General features: G+C 36.7%; 1 protein-coding gene across 4 annotated transcripts in view; it reads right to left on the bottom strand.

Annotated features, from left to right (window-relative positions):
- Positions 1–20,044, bottom strand: part of LOC311182933 (RNA-binding protein 27) — a gene marked incomplete at both ends in the record, with an annotated part of 74,445 nt that overhangs the window by 5,152 nt on the left and 49,249 nt on the right. For 3 of the 4 annotated variants that reach the window (XM_084252085.1, XM_084252086.1, XM_084252088.1), the window contains 7 exons: positions 4,865–5,056; positions 5,169–5,273; positions 6,394–6,558; positions 6,694–6,768; positions 7,969–8,088; positions 13,509–13,649; positions 15,091–15,387. In XM_084252085.1, coding sequence (XP_084108211.1) covers positions 4,865–5,056; positions 5,169–5,273; positions 6,394–6,558; positions 6,694–6,768; positions 7,969–8,088; positions 13,509–13,649; positions 15,091–15,387 — 1,095 coding nt within the window. The remainder of the gene's footprint in view (positions 1–4,864; positions 5,057–5,168; positions 5,274–6,393; positions 6,559–6,693; positions 6,769–7,968; positions 8,089–13,508; positions 13,650–15,090; positions 15,388–20,044) is intronic. The other variant, XM_084252087.1, reaches the window with a different exon arrangement.

The raw sequence follows: 20,044 nt of genomic DNA, 5'->3' as shown, positions 1-20,044 counted from the left end.
GTCTGGTGACTCCTCTCACCCACCCTCATCTCTGGCCTGTGCCCCAGCTCTTGTATGCATAAATAAATAAATCTTCAAAAATAAATAAATAAAGTGCACATGCAAAAGTGCTATATAACATGCTACCATTTGTGCAAAATAAGATTAAACTGTATCTGTGTGCACAGAGAAAAAAAATCTTAAGAAAATGTGAGAAATAATAAACAGCAATTGACTATATGAAATTCAGTGACCTAAGTAGAAATTTTACTTTCCATTACATACATTTTTATTTCCTTTATACTTTGCAAATGTGTGTTGGGGAAAAAAAAAAAAACCCTCAAATAAAATAGTAATATATGGGAACATATGCAAATCAAATATATATCATCAATGAAAAGTTACATGCAACTCAGAGGTACTTGAACTTTAGGGGCAGAAGTTATTCAGAAAGAAAATCATCTAGCCCCGTCAATTTCCCATATCAGAAACTAATGCCAAATCTGTGCCTGTCATCATTCAGTAATCACCTAACTGGCAAGGACGAGAAAAAAAAAAAACTCAAAGGCCTCCCTCCCTGGTGGCGCAAGGGGTTAAGACACAACCTATGAAGTTGACCGCAGCCACTGCACCACAAGTTCGATCCCTGGCCAAGGAGCTGCCCACATGGAACAGCAGACCTCTCCTGACTTGCCTGCTGCTCCCTTCAGCAGTGTATTTCAGTCAATTTGCCTGTTCTGTTCCCCACTCTGTCTCTGGTAATTCCTCTCACCCCCACAACTCTGGCCCATAGTACCCAAGTTCTTGTATGCATAAATAAATAAATCTTTAAAAAAAAACTTAAAAAAAACCTCAAGTGCCTTTCAGAGTATGGGAAAATAGGCACTCTCATCCAATGTTACAATAAATATAAATCAGTGCACCTTCTGAAAGGTTATGTGGCAACCAAAAGTTTAAATATGGATGCTTTTGATCCAGTCAACTCACTTGTATGAACCTACCTAAAGCAATCGTTCTCAAATGGAGACAATTATGTTGCTTTAGGCATTTTAGTTGTCACACTAACTAAAGAACATTCACTAACTTTTAGTAGGTGGGAGAGCCAGAGGTACCTAAAGGACTTGCAATGTGTAGGACCACCCTCAAATCCAGTCACATGTATATAACACTGTTCCCAATGGTGAAAAAACCAACAGCAAATATCAGTCATTCAAAAGGATCTACTATTATTGAAAGTTTTTAACAAGTTCTGATAAAGGGATATCAGTAAGACACTATTCTAAAAAGTTTCTGAATGCTTCATCCAAAGAAAAGGTAACTTTTGTTTTGATAAAAACAAGGTCTAACAAAAAGATATCACTTTCATACACAGTAAAAATCTCAAATATGTTTTCAGACCCTTGGACAATGAGATAAGATAAAACCTTGTCTAGAGAGGCTATCAGGAAAAGCCCCAGTAATTATAGCGTAAGTACTCAGTTGTCTGGAATGAAGTTCCACGAATGAAGTGGGAAAATTAAAGGTTCCTGCCAGTAAAAAAACAACAATTAGAACGAATTAAACAAATATTTGGGAGGGACACAGAAACTCAGACTTCTAAACTTCCTTCTTCAGACTCAAAAGGCTCTTTTCAAGACTGAAAAAGCATCCATTGTGCAAAAATGAAAAATGATGTAGAAAATATATAAAAGAAAATATATATAAAAAAGAAAATGCATTCATTGTACAAAAATGTAAAACGATGTAAAAAATATATAAAATTTAAAAATAATGAATTTAAAAAAAGGCTGTTTTGGCTAAAGATGGAGGGCTGACTGACATCCATTGTATACAATTTCATATCCTTCCCATTCCCTCTGAAATGACAGTAAAGTGATTTATTTTTATTTTTATTTTTTAAGATTTATTTATTTTATACAAGCACTGGGTACAGTCAGAAGCGCGGGAGGGTGAGAGAATTCACCAGTGCCAGAGCGGGGAGCAGAGCAGGCAGAAGGACCAAAGTACACTGCTGAGGGGAGCAGCGGGAGTGACAGGAGAGAGGTCTACGCGCCATGTGGGACCCTCACTGGTGGCCAGGTATCGAACTGGTGCTGCAGAGGGTGCGGGCAGCTTCGCAGCCCAGTGCTCAACCGCTGCGCCACCAGGGGAGGCCCTAAAGTGACTTCTTTTTAAAGCATAAATACACAGGAAGAGAGAAAGTAAAAGCAGATGTAACAGTCAAAAAAACTGTGGAACTGGAAAGCAGGACTAATAAATTTAAAAAGCAAGATCTCTACCTCTGAATCATATATAATGTTGTAAACCAACAAAAATCAAGAAAAGTACACTATTATTTAGAAGTAAAAAACAAAGAAATCAGTTATATGAGGTAAAGCAGACATCTCTAAAGAAGGAGAAATGGGGAGAATAGGGCTGGGGACTACTTAACAGCTTGTGGTTAAATTCATTTGACTCTTCAAATGATGCATATATTAACTTTCATGAAAATAAAACCTGAAAAATCCATAAGGAAAGAATCTAAGATACTTGAAGCTGTTTTCATCTTTCTATAACTGCATACTTTTCAAGTTTTTGTCAGTGAACATGGAAGACCTGTTAACTACCTACTAACTCAACTTCTTTCTAATACATACTGATTTTCATCACTGGCCAATCTCTATATGGTGAACCATGACTGGTTTAATTAAATTATGGTTAGTCTGTTTCCCTTAAACAGGGTACTAAGTTTAGAAATGGGTATGTGGCAATTCTGGCTAGTACACATGATGGCATTTTGCTGACTAGAGCATTGTAGTACTTTCTGTTAAGGTTTATTTCATAATATAAAAAATGTCCTAAGAAAGGTATTCTTCTTTTTCTGTCTTTGGACATTCTTGTTAGAAGCCATGATGTTTGTTGTTGCTATAACCATTCTGACACCATGAAGAAAAAGGCCTAAGAAAAAAAGCCAATTATGAAAAGAATCTGTGTGGCTGAGTTTATGAATCAATCAATCCTAAATATTTATCTACATACACCCCATGAAATAAAAGAAAATAAGCGTCCATATTTTCCAAGCTATTTATCTGTTACTTGTAGTCAAATGCATCCTAAAAGTAGCATGTATTACTGTCATAATCAGGAAGAAAGAAAAAAATCAAGTGCCAACCTATGTCACTGAGTTCACAGTTAGACCCCACTACCATAGTCCAAAAATCTTAGAAGCGGATTACTGGATACACGAATAAACTTTGAAAGAATTAGATCCTCACACTTGAGAATAGCTTCACTAAAATGTACTCATCTTTTTTTTTTTTTATAGATATGGTTTATCCATGATCTCTTCAGAATCATTAAGGACAGTAAAGGAAAACTGAAACAAATAAATTTTACGTTAGGTTCTGTGGATTATGAAAGACCTTGAAGAAAATTTACCCTTTCACTTTGCTAAATCTATCTACAATGATGTCTAGGTATATGTATTTCTATATTTCTTTCCAAGAATTCTAGACTGCCCAAATACCTATTTCTATGGTATGTTACTTGTATTCAAGACAGCCTGATACCACCCTATCAAAACCACCCACCATCAAAACCAAGGGTAGTATATCATTCTTGGAGTTACTCATCTGCCTTGGCTTTGTTCCTTCTCCAAAGGCCTGGCCACAACCCTTTCAGCAACTGAATGCCGTATTTCAGACTTATCAAACATATGACCATAACAATTAATTATTATTAGATGTTCTAGAATGACCCCAATTCTAAGAGAGAGATATCCATTTGAGCAAGTATAAAACATCTAGATATAGTCTCTATTCACCTTCATGGTGGAGCATGCAGCTTCTTACCTAACAAGATTACCCACTATTCGTAACTAGAAAGTTCTGCAGTGGGGGCCTCCCCTGGTGGCGCAGGCAGTTGAGTGCCACACTATGAAGCTGTCCACAGCCTCTGCAGCACCGGTTCGATCCCGGCCGGCCAGCAAGGGTCCCACATGGCGCAGCAGACCTCTCCTGTCTCGTCCGCTGCTCCCTTCAGCAGTGTATTTCGTCAGTCTGCCTGTTCTGTTCCCTGCTCTGTCTCTGGTGAATCCTCTCACCCTCCCGTGCATCTGGCCTGTACCCCGGTTCTTAAACAAATAAATAAATAAATAAAATCTTTAAAAAGAAAAAAAAAGAAAGTTCTGCAGAGTTCACTTTCAAAATTTGTTACATAATTGAATTATCACCTCACCTGAGCTGGCATTAGATCTGAAAGTTCAACTTAGTTGGCAAAGATCTTAATTTTATATACTCATTCTTAAAAGGGAAAAGTCTACATTCACTCAGCTTCTACAAGGATACTTTGCACATGTACTTTGCATCCTTCTACAAGGATACTATTTACTTATCAAAGAGTCATTTATAGCTAGTAACTCATTTTATCAAAAATGAAAAAAAGGTTCAGACTAATCAAAGAATTGCTCCAGATTGATTAAGTCACAGTCCAGATCTCAAATTTGTATGCTTTGTAACAACCCACCAGTCTTCACGAGTCAGGGTGAAATAGGATTAATGGACATCAAACTAATAAGAACCCTGAAGGAAAGTGTGCTCTTCAAGTTTCCCCTTACCATCTTTAACCTAAAAGGTTAAAAGCATTTTCTCTCAGAAAAGTAGTTTAACGAATAGGGATCCTGAATGTTAATAGTCAGCCATGGTTTTTTTTTTATTGGTTCTGGCAACTTATTAACTGTATGATGTTGACTGATTTGACCTTCAAGTGTATTAGTAAGAATTTGCTAATACCCATGTTTTTACAACTTTTTATAATCCATAAAACATTTGACATTTATGCAGTATGCAACAAGAAAATGCTTAACACAGTGTTTTTTATAGTTAGCATTTACTACTTTAAAACTTACTGAGAAATGTTGAAGTAATTCATCTTTTTCCTCCTCAATGAATGCCCCAACTGTTAGTGCTTTGGGGCGGTGGTCAACCACCATGTGATTGAGTGAGCCCCTTCCTCGTCCTCCACGACCTCGGCCTCGTCCTCGACCTTGAGAAGACATGGTCTTTCCTCGACCCACAGGTAAAATACCTAATCGTGCAGCCTGAATAACAGCAAAAGACAGAATGTAGAATACAAACTGAACCTTGGACAACAGAAGAACAGAAAACTATTTTTTTGAGGTATCAATGTATAGTAACCCTCTTAAATCTCACCTCAACTTGTAACTGATTGAGTTTTTTCCGTAATTCTGTCGTGTCTTCTCCTGAGGATAACCTCTTGTGAAGGTCCAGTTCAGTATCTAACAGCTCCTTCTGGGCCTTGGGAAAATTAAGAGTAAAAATGTATTGTTAGATAACATCAAAGATCTTAAGTCAGAATACTATACTTACAGAATGATGCATCTCTCTTTTGGAGAAATGAGAGGATGCGGCAATACATTTGTGCCTTACAGAAAGTAACTTCACAGGTATAATACTAAAAACATGCAAACAATATAATGATATTAGTAAAAATAATAAGCAGTACTACTGCTGAAGATGACCTAAAAATGAGACCTTGTAAAGTCATCTAAGATAAGGGATCTGAGAGTAATTTTCCCATAATGAGGCATCATAAATAAAATACAATGGGCTTAAGTAAATTAAATAACAAAAATTCATTAACAGTACAAATGTAAGTTACATAATTGCTTTCAGATTTGAACCGTGTACTGCTGCCACTGTTTTTTGGGGGGGAGGGTATGAAATAAATTATCCATCTTTGTGGTCAAGACTCAAATACTTGTTTTCTCCCATATGCGCTTTAATTTTTACAATGTGCACACTTTCTTTCTACCATCAGGTATTTGTATTATTAAAAAGAAAAAGCAATGGAACACTTTCCCTTCCTATAATGATAAGGAAGTACAACTTCAAATGTAATATGATATTGTACATAAAAATTTTTATTCCATATACCTGACAAATTTATTCCTAGTTCTCAAGGGGCTGGAAATTAAAATCCCACTACAGAACTGTGGTAAAGCAATTTCTCTCCCAGGGTATGGAAATAAGAGAAATGATAAAATTAGACTGAAATGGATCTAAACTTGAGATTCTTTTTAATAACATCACATTTTTACCCATATTAAAGTCAATAATGTTATTACAATATTATAACATTAGCAAAAAAACCTGCTGAAATAGGAGACACCTTTGTCCTCCCCATCACCAGCAGTTTCATCTTCAGTATAGAGAACCAAGAAATTCACTTAAAAAATACAAGTCTGCTCTCTCAAAGAGTACACAAGCACCTATAGAAACATTAAAAAAAAATTTTATAATTGTTTCCCTACTAAACTATTGGCTACACAAGAGTTCCAGATATACTTTCAAAGTGCCACAAACTTTGAAACAGATGTTCAATAATCCTGAACATCTGAACAATGCAAATAGATACCTCTGTTTTTGTCTTTACTTTAGATGGTATGGAGACTGCAGAAGATGTTTTTAACTCATCTTTCAACTGTGAGATCTTTTCTCCAAGCTCTTTCAAAGTCTTCATTATATTTGCTCTCTCTTCTGGTTTCATGCTTTTGTTTTTTTCTAACTTAGATATCAGCATCTATAAAGTAAACAGAAATAAGTAAAACTATACCTAGAAAATTTCTGTATGAATAATCCTTAAAAATTTCACTATTAGGAATAGCTTTATAAGATTCATTCTATATATCAATTACAGCAAATAATGAGCTCTTACCTTTTGGCATTCGATTTGTTTTTCTAACACTTCTTGCCTCTTTTTCCTCATGTCTTGTTGTAACTTCATTGCTTCCTATATAAATAAAAAAAAAATTAGTAAGGGAATATAGAATTTGCCAGTGATATATGACTATTATATTCTCATTTATTCTGGGACATTCCTATTTAAGATGAATTTTCTTCCTTATCAAAAAATAGCTAAAACCTTTACATATATTCCCCCAACACTTCCAACATAAAGTTGTTCACATTTATAAATGTAATTTTAAAGGCCTTTAAAATATTGACCATTAATTAGTTGTCTATATAAGGGCTCATTCACTTATTGACCCAAATGAAGAAAACATAAGTTGTTTTCACTTGCCAATGTAATAAACCTTATCTTTAAAGTTTAAAATTTCACAATGTGAGATGCATAGGTTAGAAATGACAGCAACATCTATAAACTTTTTCCAGGAAAATGTTGCCTCCCACCTCTCAGTCAAATTAAATCACCAAAACTAATTCATGGAGGGGAGGCAGGGTAATACACATAAATATTTATTTAAAAACCTTATGTGGGGCCTCCCCTGGTGGCGCAGCGGTTGAACGCTGGGCTGCGAAGCTGCCAGTAGCCTCTGCAGCACCGGTTCGATCCTGGGCCGCTGGCGAGGGTCCCACATGGTGGGCAGACCTCTCCTGCCACCCGCTGCTCCCCTCAGCAGTGTATTTCATCGGTCTGCCTGTTCTGTTCCCCGCTCTGGCTCTGGTGAATTCTCTCACCCTACTGCGCTTCTGACTGTACCCAGTGCTTGTATAAATAAATAAATAAATAAATAAATCTTAAAAAAAAAAAAAATTCTAAAAAAAACCTCATGTGAGTTTTTAAGTCAGTCTGATAGTGATACTCAGAATTTAGTCATATGAATACAACCACATAAACGTTATAGTTTGTGTGAAACAAAACCAGAAATGAACTGAAAGAAAAAAAAATGAAAGTGCCTGCTTGCTTCTGTTCCTTGGAGGGAAAAACACATGACAGCTCAATGCTGTTTACTTTAATAGAGAAAAAAAAAATTTTTTTTCTTTGTGTTTGATGTAGTCCCTGAAAGACAACTACAAAACATTTTTCCTGTTTGTTGATTTTTCTTCCAAGTTTATACTGTATCAAGAAAGAGCTAAATAAACAGTATAAAGTAGTTCCATTACTACTGAAGTGTTCAAGGGTGTTAACATAATCACTTAAGAATTCAATAGGTTCTTTCATCTTTAAGGGGAGAATTAAGATTGTTACCTGCTTCTTTTTAAGAACTTCTTGAACATCATGAGATTTAGACCCTGAACAAAGTTTTGAAGGTGTCTTTAAGTTTGAGGAGCTGTAAACCATTTTTTGATGACCTGGAGTTGAAAATATCTATAAAACACAAGATTAAATGTTTACAATCATTTCTTAGAAAGGAAGTAAATGTATATGTATATCTACACACACATATAAAAATATTTCATATATAGACCTCTCCTGACTCGCCTGCTGCTCCCCCCAGCAGTGTGCTTTGGCCAGTCTGCCCGTTCTGTTCCCCAGTCTGTCTCTGGTGGGTCCTCTCAACCCCCACATTTCTGGCCTGTACCCCAGCTCTTGTGTGCATAAATAAATCTTTAAAAAAGAAAAAACTTTACATATATAAATTTTTTTTTTTTAGGAATTCTGAAAAACTTAGCTAGGTCCTTATATGTAAAATTCAATTATCATTCAAAAACAAAATACAAAAATTAATTCTTAGCAACGTTTTGTTTCTGAATGCAATCACCTCTATCATTATATTTATTTATTTTAAGAAAATGAACAACAATCCCCGATATCTAGCAGTTGGTCTGCCATGCACAGCTAGGCCTTTGTGTCCTTCTGTTAAACAGTTTCACAAACTATCAAATCTCAGATAAAGTCACTCCTAAGACCACGATAGATCAAGACAAAAACAAGAGCACTCACTACATAATCATGATAAAACATCAGGGGGAAAATCCCATGAAAACTATACCCATGAAAGTGACCAAACATTTCTCTACCCTGGCTAAACAGAAAACACTGTAGCTTCTTTACCCAATTATAGCTTTGGCCTCATTCTAGTCTTCTATAATTCTAAGATTTATTAAGACATCCACAATTGTGGAATTTCTTCTATTTCCTTAATTTAAACCTTCCCCAAATCACCTGACACAGTCCAAATCCTAAAATAACATTTTGACTGAGAAGTTTCACTGTGTATACTTCCTTACTGAATAATAATAAACTAGACATGTTCAACTATAGGTGTGTTCTTGGTGGTCTTTAGCTAGAGGGTACTGTCATAAATGAAGTGTGAAAGAAGAACCCACATTCCTGATAACTGCAAACCCTTCTTAGAATTAAGGTACTTTGGGGCCTTCCTGGTGGTACAATCGGTTAAGACATAGCTTAACCTATGAAGCTATCCGCAACCACTGCAGCACCAGTTTGATCCCCGGCTGGCCAGGGAGCAACCCACATGGCGAAGCAGACCTCTCCTGACTCACCAGATGCTCCCCTCAGCAGTGTACTTCGGTCAATCCGCCTGTTCTGTTCCCCACTCTCTCTGGTGAATCCTCTCACCCCCCCCACCTCTGGCTTGTACCCCAGTTCTTATATGCATAAACAAATATTAAAAAAAAAAGAATTAAGGTATTTTGCAATCATAATCTTAATATTTACTTAACTGAATATTATGAGTTTACAATCAAACATAAGACTAATAGTTAGCTCATAGATCTGATTTTGCAAACAAATGACAGCCATCCTTACTATACTAGTGTTGGTATCTCAATTCCTTTTCTCTTCTGAACATATAACTCTCTAGTTAATCTCCACCACCCCCGCCTTAAGGCACAGCAAAACAACAAGGTAAACTACAATCTTCCTGGTTCAGGTCTTTCCTAAGACATGCTGTTCCTTTCTCAATTTTTAAATTACCTTTGAATACAAGATGTAGGAACACAGGATATAATATTAAGGAATTCATGTGAAATTCAATCACAAATACCAAATTTCTCTCAATCATACAATGCTTAATTGTTCTCAAATTTAAGCAAAGTCATTTTAACTACACATAAAATTCCTTAAGTATGGTTGGAATCCTATATAGTTGTTGTTCATGGTGCTATTATGACTGCTAGTTATTAATAAAACACGGAAACACCTATAATTTAGTGAGCATTTATTATGTGCTAAGCACTTCCCTTTCATGTTTTGTAACATGAAAGTTTTAGTACCCACAGCAGCTTAAGGAAAAGAAAATCATTGCTCACAAGTTATCTGGCACAGCTAGCAAGAGGCAGATCAAGTCAGGTCTGCCTGGCTTCCAACTCTGTAATTGTTTTTCTTTTTCTTTTTATAATGGAATTTTTGAAACAGACAAAACTACAAAGTTACATAAACTTGATGCACCCATCAACAAGCAGCAAAAATGATCAACACAGAAAATAAACTTGTTTCACTTATACCTCCCAACTATACCTGCAACCCAAACAGTATTGTTATCTATAACTACTTCAGTTTTTTTCTACATAAGAATTCCTTTCTTTTTAAAACATAACCATAATACCATCAGTACACTTAAAAGTTTCCTTTCATTCAATGTCCCATTCCAGTTCTTTCTTTTCCTTGCAAAACAACTGTTGAAGAAACCAGGTCATTCTTCCTATAGTGTTCTCCCCAGGACTCAACAGTACCCTTTAACATGTTTCTCTGTCTTCTGAATTTCCTTTAAGATGGTGAAAAGATATAAAGTCTTAATGACATTTTTGTTCTTTGACAAGATTCCACTAATCCCTAATAATTTCCTCACTTTCTAAGGTTTGACAAAATAGTACCTTTGGGTGCAAAGGGTACACATTAACTGGGTAGGCCATTTTTCTAGATCTTTCTAGTGAACAGAATTAGAAAATGCTTTAGAGATTTTTTTGTTTGTTTGTTTACTTATTTTTTAACATATAATACAACCTGAATCTACACTATACTTTCAATTCAGATAAGGACACTATAGAGTTTTTACTTAATTTCATATATCTTACATCTCTCTTTCAATCACAATGAAATCTTAGTAATTAATGACACCAATATAATTCCTTTTGATTTATTCCGCAATGCTCAGAAACCAATATTAAAACATAGCCAACAATATTATTTCTGAAAAGGGCTTTTTAAAATTGTTTTTTTTGTCTTCAGAGTACAACTTACCAGGAATTCGGTCAAAAAACTGTTTTAAGGCACTATATATGCAGACATGCTAGTTCATTTGTTTCACTTTTCAACTGTTATGGATTATCTTTGTTTTATTACATTTCATAATTACATGCATCATTTACATGGTTCCGAAACAAATGTTTAAAACAAGACATAGTCAAAGCTGTAGGATGGGCTTCTCTGTCCTTGCTATAACCACCAGTTTTAAATTACACACATTTTTTCCTACTACAAACACTTACGTGTTCATTGCCCCTATTTTTTTTTTCAATTTTGCAGAGAAAAACTGGGGTGTAGGCCAGAAGTACAGAGGATGAGAGGATTCACCAGAGACAGAGCAGGAAGCAAAAGGCAAGACAGGAGAGGTCTGCTGCACCATGTGGTTAAGCTCCCTGGCCAAGGATTGAACTTAGGCCCTAGTGGTGATATAGTGCTGAGACTTAACTCTCCACCAGGGAGTCCCTGCACCTAGTTTCTTGTACCAACAGTGACTGATTATACATTTTTTTGTTCCATTTTGTTTGCATGATGTCATATACCCTCATGATCACCCCATGTTACAAAGATATCCTTTGCAAAGTTACCCATATGCTACTGTATAGATACAAAACATTTTTTTGGGTTATTTTATTTTATATATTTTTACATCATTTTTCATTTTTGTATAATGTATGCATTTTCATCTCGGTTATAGTCCCCATGAAATTCCTACCACCCATTCACCCATGAACCATCACCACGGTCCCTTGTGCTCTTCCCACCCCTGTTTTGATCCTACTCCTTTCTCCCCCCACCTCCCCACCCCCTGCAGAATGTCTCTGGTTTATAGTTGCCTGTTGATTGTGATTTTTACTTATTATAATTACCTTTTTCCCCCCTGATCCCTTATTTGGATCCCGTACATTGCTCCTATAAGTGAAACCATTCGAAATTTTATTCTTCTTTCTGGTTTATTTTACATTTTAAGTATCCAGTCCTCCACTAATGGGCATTTGGGTGTTTCCATTCTTTTGTGACTATAAAGAGTCCACAATTTCTAGCTTTGTACTTACATCTTTTCAGTTTTAATTGTGCATCTCTGCAATATCCTTAGAAAGATTACTGGTTAGAGAAATGTACACACAACTATTCCAGATGCTATCAAATTTCTTTTCATGCAGGTTGTAACATTTAGCATTTCCAAAGCATCTAAATCTGATTGGTTTGAAACTCACCCTGGTTTAAAATGTAATTTAAAAATGAATCTAGGGTCTCCCTGGTGGCACAAGGGGTTAAGTCTCAGCACCACGAAGCTATTGGCAGCCACTAAAACATGAGTTTGATTCCCGGTCAGGGAGTTAAGCCAGCAGACCTCTCCTGTCTCACCTGCTGCTCCCCTCAACAGTGTGCTTCAGTCAATCTGCCTGTTCTGCTCCCTACTCTGTCTCTGTCTCTCACCCACCTTTCGACCCTGCACCCTGGCCTATGTATACCCAGCTCTTGTATGCATAAATAAACAAATCTTTAAAAAAACTAAAAATGAATCTAATTTGCTCTGTTCTATATGGCTATCTAGTTACGCCAAAACAATTTATCAGAAAGTATGTATCTTCCTCACTGATCTGAGATACCATGGAGGAACAAATTTTTATTTGCAAATGAGTTTATTAGTCAATCTTTTATTCCACTGGGCTGTCTCTTCATGTGCCAGTATTAAACTATCTACTTTAAGAGACTACAGCACTTCTTATTGTCTAGTAGGGTTAACACCCTCTTGTAATTATTTTTTCTGAGCTTTCCTCATTCACTGAAATAATCATCATGCCAGAGTCACAGTCTAGCTACATTCCAAAGGGCAAAACACACCACTTATGTTTAAAAGTTTGATTTTTAATAGCTGTAAGAAAGAAAAAATCAAAATCAACAAACAACTATGAACCAGAGACACACCGGGGGGGGGGGGGGCAGGGAAAAGAGGGACTGGGATCAAAATAAGGGGGTTGCAATTGTATGGGGAATATAAAAATAAAATTTAATAAATAAATAAAAGTTTGACTTTTGATTAGGGTAAATTCCCTTCACTGTGTTCTGAATTTATCCAAGAGGAAAAATGATAAAAGAAGTGGAGAGACAGATATGTATTAATAAGTGGCTAAAATCCTCAAATACCTATTTAGTTTTGAATAGCAAAAAATTTCTGGCTAAGAAAGAAAAAGAAAAATACCGGATGGTCTCACTCATAGCAGGAATCTAGAAAACTTAAATAAGGGACCAGGAAAAAGAATAATTATAAGAAAGAAAATATCAAAATCAACAAATAACTATGAACAAGAGACACTCTATGGGGGGTGGGGGGGCGGGGAAAGGAGGGTTTGGGGTAAAAATAAGGGGGTTGCAATTGTAAGGGGAATATAAAAATAAAATTTAAATTAAAAAAAAATTCTGGCTAACTATATGGAAATTATGTTAACTTAAGTTGGCTGTCACACTTACTTGAGCAAAGAAGCAATACACTACAAATCTGGATGATAATCAATTTGTTAATTTCTTCGTGTCATTGAACAACTCTAGTATTTGAAGTTCACAGAAGTACATACCTGGGAATCCTCTCCAGCACCACCTGACTGATTCAGTAAGTGTGCGGTATCACTCTGGTTACCACTTGCAAGTCCAAGACGATGTTTAACGGGAACTTTGTTAAGAACATACGCACCTGAGGTCTGTGGTTTGCTCATCATCTGTATGTACAAAATAAAAATGTGGTAAGAAATTTTTTAAATGCCTAAGAATGAAACAAGTTTAGGATAGTGTTTACTCTGGGTAGGAAAGTAAGGAAATGGGAAGAGGGAACACTTTAATTATTTTTAAGGGCTTATTTTTATAAGGGTTTATTTTTTAAGTGAAGTGGTGGTATTCAAGTAATTGTTGAATTATCATCCATACATTTTTAGAAACCTGAAATACGTCACAACAAAATGCATGCAAATGTGTACATCCTCATATAAACATAAGTGTCTAATAAGGTCTTATGCTTTCATCAATATGTAGTTCTTAGGAAGGCTTTTACTTGACAGATTAGGCTACTACCCCCCTAAAACATATTGCAATCTTGGGTGGCACTAAGAAAATACTGTCTAATGAATCACAGAAGTGATATCACTCTTGTATACAGTATTCAGTCAGCAAGCAGGGAAGTATTCACCTTTGGGCTCTAACAAGAAGTGTGATACAGACAGAAGGAAGGCAACTTTAGATGCAAGTATGCAGAACAATTCTGAATACACTGGAAGCTATATTGATTTTGGCAATTACAAAAATCAATATTCAAATTTTGGGCTTTGGAGGCAGAAGCTCTGGCCCCTGTGGTGGCAGAAGCCAATACTTTGCCAAACCACGAAACCAAGGTGGCTGTAGTGGTGCCATCAGCAGCAGTAGCTATAGCTATGGCAGCGGCAGAAGGTTTTAATTAACTGCCAGGAAACAAAGCTCAGCAGGCCAAAAGAGACAGAGAAGTGATAGGGCAGCTACAGGTTACAACAGATTTGTGAACTCAGCGAAGCTCAGTGGTGGTAGGGCATCGGTACTACAAAGACGACATGTTTTAGAAAATACTCATGTCTATGGAGGGAATACCTCGAGGACTGTATTTGTGACTAACTGCATAACAGGTTATTTCAGTTTCTGTTCTATTGCCATAAAGGATTTTAATGCAGTTTTTTTGTTTTGTTTTTTTTTTGCACCCATGATTACTAAATGTAATTGTCGATTACTAAACGTAATTGTCTGATCATGGGAAAAAGAGAACGAGAGAGAGCAGAATCACTAAGAGTATTTTTAAACATATGGAATTATGAGCTGCATAGAGAAAGTGATTAAGTTTGGGAAGGTAATCTCAGGAATAATTCTGATGTAAAACAGCATTAGGGTACGTAAGAAACCACGTGGAGAGCTGCTTAAAAGATAGATTCCTGAGTGCCAACCACAGCAATTCTGATTCAGGAGATTGGGGTGAGGCCCTTATCTAGTAAGAAACTGCATATTTAAAAAGCTTCCAGGAAATCAGATGCTGCTGGTCTGCAGATCAAATTGAGTAGCTCTGATATAGAAGATTCACAGACCACAAACTGAAAAACAATCATCTAGAAGGTGGAAATAGATACTCTAATTTCCTGTGATTACCTTTTGTATGCCTCCATGTACCGTTGAGGGAGGAGACTGAGCCACCAGCACCTGTTGCTGCTGAAGGTGCTGTGGGAGGTGATGGTGCTGCTGTGACAGGTGACCAAGTGTTTGCTGTTGCTGCAGGAGCAGCTGTGTCGGGGACTGTAGTGTTGGTTGCTCATTATTTTCCCTATGCCACAGGACTCGAATGAATCGGTTGTTCAGAACTGCTTCTGTGCTGGAAATGGCTTTCCTGGCCTCCTCATTTGTAAGATATTGAATGAGGGCTGCTTCTGGATCCCCCTTAAAAGCAACCTAACAAGAACATAAAAAAAGCAACATAAAAATACAGAAATGAACCAAAGTAAAATGTGAATAAAGTATTTATAAACAGAAAACTGTTGAAATCCATCTTGAATAAAGTTCTCCATTCCCTAAAAGACATTTGTATTTCAGAATTATATACAAAAGTTTATTTAGTAATAATCCCAGTAATGTTATCTAACCACTTGGGGAAAGTTGTTAGATACCTCCCTGACAGCTTACATTCAAGTGAACTCCAAAAACAGAACATATTTTACAGCAACAAAAAAATAAATAAATAAATAAATAAAACTCAGAAGAATACTTTGTATAATTTGAGCATTTGGAAAAACCACTTAATGCACACCTACAAAGGCAGGCTCTATAAAGACAAACAGCTATAGATCTGACCATATTAAATTCTATAACCTCTGTCAATTAAAACATGACATAAAATTACAAATGGAAAAAATGTTCATGTCTGTGCACTCACACATGTGCACAAAGCAAGGGTTTGAACATGCATTTTTCTAAATTCCCTAATAAAGAGGGCAAAGATTTTTGATAAGTAAATACAAAAATTAAAATGTTCTATATAAATTAGTCTATCAGAATTTTAAAAAGCAACTTAAGTATGATTTTTCACTTATCAAACTGAAAAAAATAAAATATATATATTTTTTAAGATTTATTTTATTTATGCATACAAGAGCCGGGGTACAGGCCAGAGATGTGGGGGGTGAGAGGATTCACCAGAGACAGAGTATGGAACAGAACAGGCAGATTGACCCAAGTACACTGCTGAGGGAGCAGCGGGCAAGTCAGGAGAGGTCTGCTGTGCCATGTGGGTTTCTTCCTGGCAGGCCAGGGATCGAACTCGTGCTGCAGAGGCTGCGGATAGCTTCATAGTGCAGTACTAAACCCCTTGCGTCACCAGGGAGGCCCCACCCCCCCCAAAAAAATATATATATATATTTTAATATTTTTTCACTTGGGTAGAAAAAACTAATTTTTCACTTATTAAAAATTTTTTAAATTGATTCCTAGTACAGTTTTGCTGAAGTTTTATACAGCACATTTGGAAATATCAATTGGCACAACTCTTTTGGAGAACAATTTGGCAATTCAAATAAAAACTTGTAAAATTCTCAGGAATGCACTATAAAAAATAATGAAAAAATGATGAAAGTTATAGTCAGACACAAAGAGGTTTGCCATAACACTGTTTTTCTAAAAACTAATGAAAACAAATTCTAAACAACAAAGAATAGTTAAATAAATTATCCCCTATATTCTGAAGTCCTAAACTCATATGACTATAATTGGAAATGGAGCTTTTAGGAGATAATTTTGATTAAATGAGCTCATAAGGGAGAGGGCCTAATCTGGTAAGATTGGTGGCCTTATCGGAAGAGATCTTTCTCTCTCTCCTCTATCTCCCTCTCCATCTCATTACCCTTCTTCTGCATGTGAGGACAAATCAAGTAGGTAGGTATCAGAAAGTCATCACCAGAAACCATACTGGCCACCTCCTTGAACTGGAATGCCCCCCCAAAAGTTAATTTTTGTTGTTTAAGTCAACCAGCCTATGGTATTTGTTATGGCAATCCGAGCAGAATAATATTACTAATCTACATTAGCCATCTGAAATTTTCTAAATGCCATAAAGAATGACCTAGGAAAGATGGAAGGGAACAAGGGTAGTTACAATACATTGCTATAATTACCTTTTTTGTAATTTTAAGCACATGAATCATATTTTATAAGAGAATGTTATGTCCATGTAATTTTGCTTATAAGTAAACACAGTTATGTCTTTTCATCTAAACAGTAAAGGTTAGGGCCTCCCTGGCAGCACAAGGGATTAAATTAAGCACTGCACTATGAAGCAATCCAAAGCCTCTGCAGCATAAATTTGATTCCCGGCTGGGCAGGGAGCAACCCACATGGCACAACAGACCTCTCCTGCCTTGCCTGCTGCTCCCCTCAGCAGTGTATTTCAGTCAGTCTGGCTGTTCTGTTCCCCACTGTCTCTGCTGAATCCTCTCACCCCCCACACCTCTGGCCTGTAACCCAGCTCTTGTATACATAAATAAACCAATCTTTAAAAATAAATAAATAAACATTAAAGGCTTTATCTACGTGGTAAGTTTTGGGTAACTGGTTATTTTAAACTTTCAATTTACTGTATTTTCAATTATCTGTAGATTTGTTTCGTTGAAACATCAAATCCCCCAATACCACCTTCTTAAACACAGTTATAGAAATTATATCTTGGTTTGATGGCAGTGCTAAATATCAGGGTAAGTGACTAAAATTGCAACTTAAACAGGACTTTGATTACAATAAAACCACGAAAACAAATTCATATATTAAAATATTTAACAAGCAAACAGCAAAATACAAAAGCTATGATTTACCTGATGTTACAGAACACATTATACATTGCCTAAAATTCTCAATGTTGGGCCTCCCTGGTGGTGCAAGGGGTTAAGCACAGCACAATGAGGCTATCTGCAGTGTCTGCAACATGAGTGCTATCCACAGCCAGCCAATGAGCTACCCACATGGCGCAGCAGACCTCTTCTGTCTTGCCCACTGCTCCCCTCACCAGTGTATTTTTCACTCAATCAGTCTGCCTGTACTGTTCCCCACTCTGCCTCTGGTGAATCCTCTCACCCCCCACCCCCCGCACATCTGACGTGTACCCTAGTTCTTGTATGCATAAATAAATAAATCTTATAAAAAAAGAATAAGAAAGAATATTCTCAATGTTAGAAACATCCTTAATTACTATTTCATGACAATATAAAAATCAGTCAGGAATGGAGGCATCACACTCCCAGACTTCAAACTATACTACAAAGCCATAATCATCAAAACTGCATGGTATTGGAACAAGAACACACACACAGACCAATGGAATTGAATAGAAAATCCAGAAATCAACCCACAGATTTATGGTCAACTAATCTTTGACAAAGGAGCAAAGACTATGCATTGGAGCAAAGAAAGTTTGTTCAATAAATGGTGCTGGGAAAACTGGGTCGCTACATGCAAAAGAACGAAGCTTGACCACTACCTCACACCATACACAAAAATCAACTCAAAATGGATTAAAGAACTAGACATAAGACCTGAAACCATAAAATACATAGAAGGAAATATAGGCGAAACGCTACGTGATATGCACATCAAAGACATCTTTACAGACACATCACCCAAAGCAGTGATAGTGAAGGCAAAGATAAACAGCTGGGACTACATCAAATTAAAGAGCTTCTGCACAGCAAAAGACAGAATAACAAAAACAAAGAGAAACCCCACTGACTGGGAGAAAATTTTTGCACATAACACTAATGATAAAGGACTGATCACAAAAATCTGCAAAGAGCTGATGAGACTCAACAACAACAAAGAAAATAATCCTGTCAAAAATGGGCAGAAGAACTAAAAAGAAATTTCTCAGAAGAGGAAATGAAAATGGCCAACAGGCATATGCAAAAATGTTCAACATCACTTGTAATCAGGGAAATGCAAATCAAAACTACCAGGAGATACCATCTTACACCAGTGAGAATGGCACATATTAAAAAAACTAGTAACAACAAATGCTGGCGAGGGTGTGGAGAAAAAGGAACTCTCCTGCACTGTTGGTGGGAGTGCAAACTGGTCCAACCACTACGGAGAGCTGTGTGCAGATTTCTTGACCTACTAAACATAGAGCTTCCATATGATCCAGCAATTCCACTCCTAGGTATTTATCCAAAGGACACAGAAACATCAATTCCAAAGAGCACCTGCACCCCTATGTTTATAGCAGCACTGTTTACAATAGCTAAGCTTTGGAAACAACCCAAATGCCCAAAAATAGATGACTGGATCAAGAAGATGTGGTCCATATATACCATGGAATATTACTCAGCATTCAAAAAAGATAAACACATGCAATTTGCAACATGATGGCACTGGAAGGGATCATGCTCAGCAAAATAAGCCAGAAAGAAAAAGAAAAATACCAGATGGTCTCACTCATTGCAGGAAACTGGAAAACTTGAATAAGGGACCAGGAAAATGAATAACTCTAAGAAAGTGAAAATCAAAATCAACAAAAAACTATGAAACAGAGACACTCTATGGGGGGTGGGGGGCAGGGAGAAGAGGGATTGGGGTCAAAATAAGGGGGTTGCAATTGTATAGGGAATATAAAAATAAAATTTATTTTAAAAAAATCAGTAGAGGGCCTCCCTGGTGGCGCAGCGGTTGAGCGCTGGGTTGCGAAACTGCGCACGGCCTCTGCGGCGCCGGTTCAATCCCCGGCTGCTCCCCGGCCACCGGAGGAGGGTCCCACATGGCGTGCAGACCTCTCCTGCCGCCCGCTGCTCCCCTCAGCAGTGTACTTCGGTCCTTCTGCCTGCTCTGCTCTCTGCTCTAGCTCTGGTGAATTCTCTCACCCTCCCGCGCTTCTGACTGTACCCAGTGCATGTATAAACAAAACAAACAAACCAGCAAACAAATAAATAAAGCATGCCTCTATTAAAAAAAAAAAATTAAAAAAATCAGTAGACAAAATTACAATTGTTGCATTAACTATCATAAAACTTATCTACCTAGTTAGAATACTAAAGCAGAAAAAAATCATTTATCCACAGATAGAACTTTGAACAAA

The sequence above is a fragment of the Talpa europaea genome, assembly GCF_964194135.1.
Source record: "Talpa europaea genome assembly, chromosome: 13".
NCBI classification, from domain to species: Eukaryota; Metazoa; Chordata; class Mammalia; order Eulipotyphla; family Talpidae; genus Talpa; species Talpa europaea.
The sequence above is the reverse complement of the archived record's forward strand: the minus strand, read 5'-3'. Positions and strand labels throughout refer to the sequence as shown.